The sequence below is a fragment of the Amyelois transitella genome, chromosome 3 (assembly GCF_032362555.1).
Source record: "Amyelois transitella isolate CPQ chromosome 3, ilAmyTran1.1, whole genome shotgun sequence".
In the NCBI taxonomy this organism is placed as follows: Eukaryota; Metazoa; Arthropoda; class Insecta; order Lepidoptera; family Pyralidae; genus Amyelois; species Amyelois transitella.
The window spans coordinates 8,753,765-8,763,783 of record NC_083506.1 but is presented as its reverse complement, the minus strand read 5'-3'; the positions used below and the strand labels follow the sequence as shown (position 1 = coordinate 8,763,783).

The following is a 10,019-nucleotide window of genomic DNA, read 5'->3' as shown; positions in this document are numbered from 1 at the left end:
TCCAAAGTTCATATTTCTATCCAAGATATGTGTGGAATAACTTGATGAATCATTCGACCAGTTTACACATGAAATTAAGGATATGCTAATCATATGACTTTGCAATTTTATATCTTTTCTAAATGTCTGCTTGTGTTAGTTATTCAAGGTGAGACGGTCAAAAAATCAGGTTTCCCCTGCTAAAAAGTTTGCAACATTCACATCAGCAATATTTCGTTCTAGATCCTTGCATGATAGAGTCTAAATATAACTGAAAGTGGCTAACTCTCTTTGCGAATGAAAGAGAACTTTCTCCTTTTATTTTATAAACAAGTATGTGTCGGTACACAAATACATATGTTTTGTATCCATTCAGATTGTAGTTCAATAATGCTTATACCCCTGCAAAGGTTGCAGAGGTCAGACGGGAGTCGCTTTGTGTAAAAACCGAACTCCGGGAATCATGGTCAAAAGACACCTTCCTCTCAAGAGACATAAGACATAATTCAATCGTGTGCGACATTCCATATTCATGAGCAATTAATAAAAAATAATTAAACCTGCAAAAACAGTAATCTAATAACGCCTATCGTTACATTTGCAGCCGACAAACAATTAGTATTCACAAGAATTCTACATTTTGATACAGAATTTCCAATTAAAACTTAACTGGCGCATATTGCATTTTTTTACGTGAGGAAAAATTAAACGACGACGACCTATTAATATTGTCATTTTTAACATCATACACATCATGTTTATATTTTAAATGTCTTTCTTATAGACGCAATAAAACTTGGGTCCCCTCGTGTGAAGTATTTTCGGAAAACAACGTTTGTTGAAATACTAATGAATGAATATACGTTTTTTTTTCAGTCTGAAGAAGTCTTTTGTTTAATAAATTTTGACAAAATACTCGTAAGAATATAGTGAGACAGAAATCAGCGGTAGTAAAACTGCTTTATCACAAAGGTTTCAATAAAAAAATAAGTTCTCGCAATGATACCGCTGAATGTGACCTTTAAGTTTATAAGAGTCTGTCGGCTCTGTCTACCGGGTAAAGGATAAATACCTACGGGATACAAAAATAGATTTATTATTTTGCCATAACAATCACAACAGACATGAAGACAACATGAAGGGAGATTGAAAATTTTGTTTTTACCCAAACAAGACGATGAGATAAAATTTAATTTTATTAGTGCAGATTTTAACATCGTGTCGTTGAGTTTTGACGAAATATTGCATAAATATTTATAGTAACGTGACATAGAAACTGAACATTATTAATTGGTCATTATAAGAAGACGTATTTCATATTAGTTTGATGTGTTACCAAATTTACACAGCTCACCTTGAAATCAAGTCAAACTTTCTACATCAGTGCACAGAAATGTCAATAACACCATATTTCTGCGGTTTAGTATAATTAAAGTATAGAATAAAATTAATAATTGCTATTATTAAATATATTGATTTAGAGTTGTATTATCCTATCCGGGAAACCACACGGCAACTTCTTACAATGTTATTGCTAAGCAAACAATACTAGATTCTGGTATAGTGGACGTTCAAGACCATCTGATCTTCTGAGAATCTTGCGAAATGTTCACATTGTCCACTGTATTTCCCAATGTTTAATTTATCAATATTTCTTCTCCTTGGATTGAAATTGTATTTAATTAAATATTTACTTCGTAGAAACTATTAGTAGGTAGGTACATTATAACTCAGTGCAAAAATGACAATTTTGAAAAAAAAAAACTCCCACAAACTTGAGCTCTTTCATACAATTATTAAGTGATGTTCGAGATATCCCATAATAATGAATTTTTGAATTTGTATTAGACGAATGAGTACAGATGGTCAAAAACTATGGATATTAAAAGTTAAATAAAACAAACACACGATTAAATAAATCGTTTAATTAACAACTGAACGAAATCGTAGTCCTAAGACATGTTTTTACTTGATGACAGTCAACATTTCATAAGTATCTACAATTAAACTGACCTCCTTAATTAATTATTTAATATTTACATATTCTTATACTACCGAAGTATTCAATTAAAAGGTAACAGAAAAACATAGTTTATCCTATTGCTACAGGTACATTTCAAATTAATAAAATGGCACAGACCGAATAACATTTTGCATCTGGTTGCAAAAAGTAAGAAAAAATAAAATACTTACTTAATTTTACATGCATTATATTAGCCTCACATGTAATATATTCTTTCTCTGTTCATGTAAGATATGCGAAGATAAACGAGAACGCAAATTATATAGAAAAAAAAAAAATACGATTCATCCGCAAAATATCAAAAAATGTGTAAAGTATAGGCATTTATATTAAGCTCTACTCTAGGCATGAAAAATAGGTACAAATGCCTGTTACCTTATTTAGCGACAGTAAAAATGGGATTTGACATACAGTGCATTCCTATTAGTCTAAAAATGAACACTTATGTCTAAATGTACAAAGGTGTCGTCTCCTCTTGACATCTCGTAGTTTTCGTCGACATCAAGGCTTGGAAGTCTGACGCCTTCTCAGTAACCAAATCTGTAAAATTAAACCGAAGTCTTTGTTTACATGTCATATTTACGATCGTTATACTAGTAGTAAATGTTTGTAGACGACGCTGTTATAACATTTTTAAAGCCGCGACATTTAAGCTCGGAGTATTGTTGACGCAAAAGCATGAGGAATTAAGTTCTTGCGTCATCACATTCACTTATCAAATTTAAGAACCAGTATCGATTATTTAAACTAGTTATAAGTATTTCAAATCTTATAATAAAATATTTTTCCTCTGCAAAGGACAGCATTCCAGAGACTTGGTTTTGCCCATGTTGATTCGGTTTTTACCTATGTGTTAGAAGTTCTAAATCAATATTTAAAGAAATCGATCATAAAGTTACCCAACTATTAGTAAGCCACTCCAATGTTATTGAAACACTGTACCACCACCAAATTTATTTCGTAATGCGAAGTGAGTAAGCCTTGTAAAGATCATCTTGACCCATGCTTGTATGATTAGATGATTACATCCCATCCTATAAGTGTTAACTTTAATGTTTGAATTAACTTAGAATAAGTATTCTTTCATTTCAGATCGGATTTGTTTTTTCTTTTTCACTAATTGTATTAGGTAAATCGTACACCACAATCAACAGAAAAAAAATATAGGTAAATGTCTTTATATTTGTAATATATTTTATATGTTTTACTTAAGAACCTAAATTTTTTTAGTACTAATATTAATCAAAGAGAGAGATATACGAGTATATTGATATTGTTTAGAGTATATTGACATCATTGCGTGGGTTTATCCAAGATGATTTAAATGAGTGATAAATCTCACTAAAATAACCACGAACACATATTTTGATCACAAATAAATTCACTTTAAATTATTTGTAAGTCACTTTATATTCGTTCAAGTTTGTTGAATATTTCATAATAATTATAGAATACATAATATGAACCCTTATCCTAAGAGCATTGTGAAAACCTTAAAAAATCTGTTTAATAGCGCAGATAATATTTTACTTACTTCGTTTACTTAACTAGAATAATTTATAACCTAAGATCAATTATCTATTATCATGGAAATTGAAAGTATGTACTTACATACTAAACAATAGTCATTATTAAAAATATTTCAATTATAAGTACCAACGCAACGCAACGCAAATTATAACGCAGATAGTAGGTTTTTGAAAACCACTCCTAAACTTAGTCTATTTATTGGAACTTATTCCTACTACCTACCTTTTGTACAATAACGTAAAACCTGCAAGTGCTACCTTTGACAAGTTATCGTGTATAGTCCAGTACTGCAATTCATGAAGCATGTAATAGTAAACTCGTTTTTCCTTACAAAAAAGTAGCATATAATTATTTTTATCGATTTATTTACTGGTTTTACATGCGCTTTGTTATTCTATCTTGTGTAACAAGGATCCTTAGAAAATCAAGCAGTCCGTGACGAATTACATCATAAGTTCAAACCTGTTTGATTCTTACTAGAGAAGCAGAAAAAGAAATAATATGCTACACCACAAACTCAATTATATTATTTTGTACCTTACAAAATAATAGTAAGAAATCTTATTTACATTCCAACAATTCCAGACCAAAGTGTACAATTCTGAAAAGTATACGTAGACTCACCGGTGGACCTCCAAGCCCCATGTCGGGTGGATAGGGTGGCTGCAAACATCCAAACGATCAACATTCATAAGTTTTACCCTCTTTATGTATAAGCATATTAAAATAAAATTTAATATTTGTGTATCTCTTTTTACATTTATATATAACTTTGTCTACACGGGAATCAATGAACTTGGCAATTTCTGTGGTACCTATCTCTAATAAACCGTCTGTCATAAGTATCGAATACGCGATATTCAAATCGCTGACCTCTATCACCAAAAGGTCGTCTTAACAATGATAAGTTATTGCATGATAGACGCCGCAAATGTCCTCGATTATTAGTTGGATTAAAATGGCGCAAACGGAAAGTTACATAAGGTGTCTCTTTGCCGTCGATGGATTTGAAATTGTGTTTAAAAAGTGTGAAAGTTAGTGATGGATGTATGTATTTGTTAGAACAGTTAACCTTTACCCATGGCTTAAGTGGACCTCGTGTTGTACTGACTTAGGTTTGGATTTGAGAACGATCGCGCCCACTGCCGCTGCTTTGGCTGCTTTCAGCCCCAAAGCACCTGGAAATAAGTTGAAATTCAATTAAAAATCTTTTCAAACTTGTTCTGTACACAGAACTTCGGCATAAACAAGTTAATCCTAGTGGCAGGGCGCCAAAAACGTTGGCAGCATTTCCTCGATAGATTGCGATACTTATCCTTTGAGTGAGCAGAGAGCCAACAGTAGTGTCACAGACAAGGGAGGTGGATTTTGAAAGTTACCAAGCTGGATGAACAAATTACTGGACGAAGAATTATTATTCACTTATTTATCCCTGTTGCTATACAGTTTTAGTGCATTGGCGCATGACATAAAATATAGCCTCATGAAACTCTAATTTCTTTACACAAGGTGCGTATAAAGTATTCATAAGTATATACTTATTTATCTACCCAATTTTCTGCTAAGTGAACAGTTGCATTTCAATTAATCATTAAATTTTTGCTGCATTTAAGTTTAACGCTCTTTTATATTTTATAGTTCCAAATTTTATTACTTGGGTAAGTATGAATTGGGTAAGTATAAGTCTTTTGAATAAAAAGTATTATTCTTCTAGAAAAGTGCCTCTTATTTCACCGCTTAACTGTCACCGTAAGTTATCAGCGATAGTTTCGAAAAGAAGATAAAAAGAAGCCCATGAAGACCATGGGTGTTTTTTTCTTGAATGCCTTAATTTATTTAAAATATGCTATGACCTAAATAAAACAGGAAAAGTAAATATTATTTTATAAAACCACACCACAATCAGCAAGAAAATTCAAGAAATTATTCGAAATGCTGGCTTACGAACTAGCACTTTAGCGTTTTTAAATTCCTAGCACGCTTCGAAGATTGAACGAACATGTTCCCAACACTTTTTAACATGCAAACACTAAATGTTCCCACACAAAGCAGCCACATGACTGCTTCTCACATGTTTCCACTATTTCTGCACTACGTTGAGCTGCGGGCCATTGAATCGAGTCGCGGTCTTGGAATATTGAACACTATCTCACATTTTCTTAACAAAAGGGGTTTTACAGTTTTATCATTTATTTTACCATCATATATTTTGTTTAAATTAACGTTCGTGGTTCTTTGTTCTTATTCGTATCAACCTAAATATATAGATTTAATAAAAAATCTTGTTTTCTTCTAGGGTTCGTATTAAAATTTGGACTTAATAGTTTGGTCCCCGCGAACTTGCATTGCGTTTAGCCTATGTTTGTCTGATTTGCTATCCAGCAAAAGTAGTATTTTTTTTTTATTACTTTCAGGTAAAGACGTTACTATATATACAATTTACATAGATTGTATCATAACTAAACAAGAATGAGGTGTGGCGTGTCCGAGGACGGATCTAATGCATATCAGCAAACAACCAAACTCCCCAAGTGATGTTAGTTCGCCAAACATAAGTTACTAACATCTATATACGATGTGCAAACAGTTCAGTATTCACATACGTGCGGCAGCCGCTAAAATGGCAATGACCCAATTAACCAACTCCCAACTCGTATTAACTTTTTGTTATTTTAGTAGTATATGTATCCTTCAATAACATTTGGTTTTAATTAATGCAATGAAATGGTACGACTGATAAACAAACAGAGATTTAATGAGCTTAACAGGCAATATCGAACGCTAACCTTTGATATGTGCATTAAAATATTTCTATTAGTAAGTAGTAAATTACTCACAAAGGACCAGTTTCTTTTTTAACAGTAGTAAACTTCTTTTTGGCCTGATGTTTTCTTGCGCTGGCGTATCCCGTGCTGCCTCGTGGACCGCGTCTTCCGCCAATAAGTCCACTACTGGGTGGTGTTCGAACATCTGAACGGTATGAATACCGTGCCAATTAAATAAAAATACTCACCAAGGATCAGTTTCTTTTTAAGCAGTAATAAACTTCTTTTCGGCCTGATGTTCTCCTGCGCTGGCGTGTCCTGTGCTGCCTCCTGGACCGCGTATTCCGCCAAGGAATCCACTGCTGGGTGGTGTTCGTACCGCGCCGACGCTACTACGGCCACGAAGCATGCGAGGACGATAACGGTCGCAACCTTCATTTTCGGGTTTCTGAAATCAGTAGGGTAACCCTTGTATAATACATCGATAAGATATTTTTTTTTATTATTTTTATTAAATGTATGTCCACTTTACATATATCTTGTCATTTATTTTAAACAAACCAGTTTCAAAATCTAGTTCAACAGCAAAAACAACACTATTTCAATTTAAATAATATTAAAATAGTATCTAATTTAAAAAATAATACATAATATGTGTTCTCAGTAGTGGAATCAATTCAAGATAGATTAATGGAATAAGGCCTTGATTAGTCAGTACCAGCATAAATTCAATTTAGCGTTTCTTTATTACAATAATATACTAGGGTTTGGTCATTAACGAATTATTCACATAAACATCGGAGTTCTTTATCAAGGTGCAAATAAGAGCTTCTAAAGGGCACTAGTATGCGAAGTGACAGGTAACTAGACCATTACAATATTTCCTGCACCTTGTTATTTCGTGATTGTATGCTTTACAAGGCCGACGAGGATTTATTTTTTATTTTACCTAATTGTAAAACACGAGTGAAGAGTAATTAATTTTATTTATGTAGTTCAATGAATACAATACCATATTGGGACAGATAAAATTTAATTTTAGAAAAACCATAAGTAAATTTATGTGTGTTGTTGGCAATATCAAAATAAAGTGTTTGCGACAACACAATTAACAATCATTAAACAATTAGAATTGAGCTTATCCTTGAAAGTTATGGATTTGTTTTTACTGGATTTTTCAGTACTTAGTCTATAAAATGGTTGTAAAAATAAAGAAAAACATTTATTATGTAGTTTAATTAAAGAAGGTTTTGAGGTTAACTGAAAATTCTTATAAAGAAATCTATTTTTCCCGATAATTTCACGGGAGGGTAAGCAACGATTATTAACTAAACGAATGCTCTGTAAATTATGCAATAATCGATTATGTTATTTATAGCACGCTAGCTATAACTAACTGGATAACTTGGTTTTTAATAACAAGTAGTGAGTATTATGAGCACATTCAAACGGTTAAACATGAAAATCAAATGTAATGTTCAATGAAATCTAAATTGCAATATATGTATTTAATAAATTTTTTATTCAGATATTTTTGGGGTAAAAATATTTTTTTTTAAACTTAACACTTATTGATAATTTGTGATCTGCATACATACTTACAATAATCACGACTATATCCCTTGCGGGCTAGACAGAACCAACTGTCTTCAAAATATTGATATGCCACGATCAGCTGTTTGGCTTACTGATAGAATTGAAATTCATATAAAGTGACAGGTTGCAAGCCCGTCGCCTAAAAGAAGAATCCCAAGTTTATAAGCCTATCTCTTAGTCGCCTTTTATGACGTCCATGGGAAAGAGATGATGTGGTCCTATTTTTTCTTGCCTAGCGCCGGGAACCACACGGCACAAGTATTTTGATTTGCATAATACTTTTATTTCTTTTAACATACTTTTACACGGCAATTATGTTTAATAACTACTAACAGAATCTACTAATCTTACTAATCCGAGTGGAATACTACTAACAGAATATTCATATCTTTTGAAAAGACCTGTAATCACATTATTCTATATCTGTCTGTCCGTAATACAAAGAAGTTTTAGAAAATAAAACGATATTACATAATTCTAAATTGAGGCTTAGATAGAAATCGAATATTTTGAAACAAAACACATACAATTAGGGACCATGTGTTGTGTGAGATCTACCCCTGGTTCTAAACATCGTGGTATTTTCAGTTCTCACTGTAAAATTGTGAACAAAATGCAAACACGTTGTTACATATGTAAGAGTTGGCAAAGCCTAACAAGTGTAGGAACGTGTGCTGTATAAGAAGCAATGGAGAAACTTTAAAGAAAATATTTTGAAATAAATTTCAGGAAAAAGAAAAAGATCCGTTGGGAAGCATTGCTGCGGAAATTGAGACATTTCTATTTGGTTTTCGTTCAACATTTCCTAGCTATCTCCCGGCGATCCGGTTGCGGCTAGCTCGGGGAAACATTCGCTATCTTTCTTAAATATATTATGTGGAAGTTAAACATCACTACATGTATCGAATAGACTTTACTATGTCAAATAAAGAGCTCTTTTACCATGCATCATGCGGACTTTGAAAGTGCCTTGTTGGTATATTAATTTAGATGTCGTTTGTGTGACAATAAGTCATAATGTCAAGACATAAGTTAGGTTGAAAAATTATCATTGGACATCATTACATAAATTTCCTAAAAGTGGCACACCCTCTCCTCCTACATGTTACCCCAGTCGCATTAACCTGCCCTAAACTTCAGCCTTACTTTTTATACCAAGGTTACCTAAAATGTTGCAAAAAAATGCTTTGGAAAAATAGACGACGTGTATCATTAATTCATTTTGTAAATAAATAATGCACAATTTTAAATAATACCGATACTTGTGGATTTCAAGTAAAATCATGATTTATTCAAATTATTATTTAGCCTGTTTTAGCCTTTGGCACTGAATTATTCTACATTTATGATATTTACTTAATTTACTAAATCATGCCCTTACCCCCCTTAGAAAGAGCCTATAAAAGACAAGCTAAAATTTATTCTAATACGAGTATTAATCTATCTAGTCAGCATCAAATATTAATTGATTTTCTACTAATAGTATAAATAAAAAAGGTAAACATCAATGCTGTAAATTTCACCTTCACATTAACGATATTTAGGTACTTTAAAAATAAAATATATTGTAAATACAAGTTTGTACTCAAATAAAAGCACATCACACACGTCACGAATTATAAGCAAGTACCTTGGACAGGTCAGCACGTTAACACAACACAACACAGCTGCAGGCGCAGGCGCACAGACACAATGAATTGGTGGGCAATTCTTTTATAGACTGTAAATACGAAGAGTCGAGGGAGGGCGATGGACAATGCACGCTAGCTTCGTCAATTCGGACACGAGCCGTCTTCAGTAGGTTCAAGGAAAGTCAGAAAACTCATGTCCTCGCAATTCTGACCATGCTGTGGCAATGAATACCACTTAGACACAAAGCTATGATTCAGCATTTTTACGAGTGTCAAAATTATTTAGAAGTATACCCAATTACTGGCTCATATTAAGCTTCCAGACTGATTAAATCTTCAGTGAAATAAAAGGAGTGTCCTTATCGAAAAATTTTCCCCGTTCCATTCAAAGCCGTTTGCTTTAGTCCACCTCTAAATTCTCTTTTTTGTCGTGATTGCCCTATAAGTCGCCTTTTACGACATCCTAATATGAGAATGAAGTGTTCCTTTTCTACC

The 10,019-nt window shown here is 32.7% G+C and overlaps 1 protein-coding gene across 2 annotated transcripts; it reads right to left on the bottom strand.

The window, feature by feature from the left end:
- Nucleotides 1-1,896: 1,896 nt before the first annotated feature.
- LOC106140106 (uncharacterized) lies at nucleotides 1,897-9,635 on the bottom strand. 2 transcript variants are annotated; one of them, XM_013341638.2, is made up of 5 exons: nucleotides 9,524-9,635; nucleotides 6,546-6,745; nucleotides 4,611-4,710; nucleotides 4,157-4,195; nucleotides 1,897-2,542 (listed from the first exon to the last, which is right to left on the bottom strand). In XM_013341638.2, exons 2-5 carry the CDS (start codon nucleotides 6,733-6,735, stop codon nucleotides 2,530-2,532), a joined length of 342 nt encoding a protein of 113 aa, XP_013197092.1. In that variant the 5' UTR covers nucleotides 6,736-6,745; nucleotides 9,524-9,635; the 3' UTR covers nucleotides 1,897-2,529. The 2 variants fall into 2 exon arrangements, with proteins under 2 accessions (XP_013197092.1, XP_013197093.1); XM_013341639.2 differs by lacking the exon at nucleotides 4,157-4,195 and having other exon boundaries at nucleotides 4,644-4,710.
- Between the last annotated feature and the right edge of the window lie 384 nt (nucleotides 9,636-10,019).

Bases quoted from the DNA above. Each gene is read 5' to 3' on its own strand.
- LOC106140106 (XM_013341638.2), bottom strand. From the start codon at position 6,735: ATGAAGGTTGCGACCGTTATCGTCCTCGCATGCTTCGTGGCCGTAGTA. The intron at 4,711-6,545 runs GTGAGTATTTTT...ACTTATTTCCAG, and splicing joins TAAAAAGAAACTGATCCTTG to GTGCTTTGGGGCTGAAAGCA. The intron at 4,196-4,610 runs GTAAAGGTTAAC...GGATGTTTGCAG, and splicing joins GAGGTCCACTTAAGCCATGG to CCACCCTATCCACCCGACAT.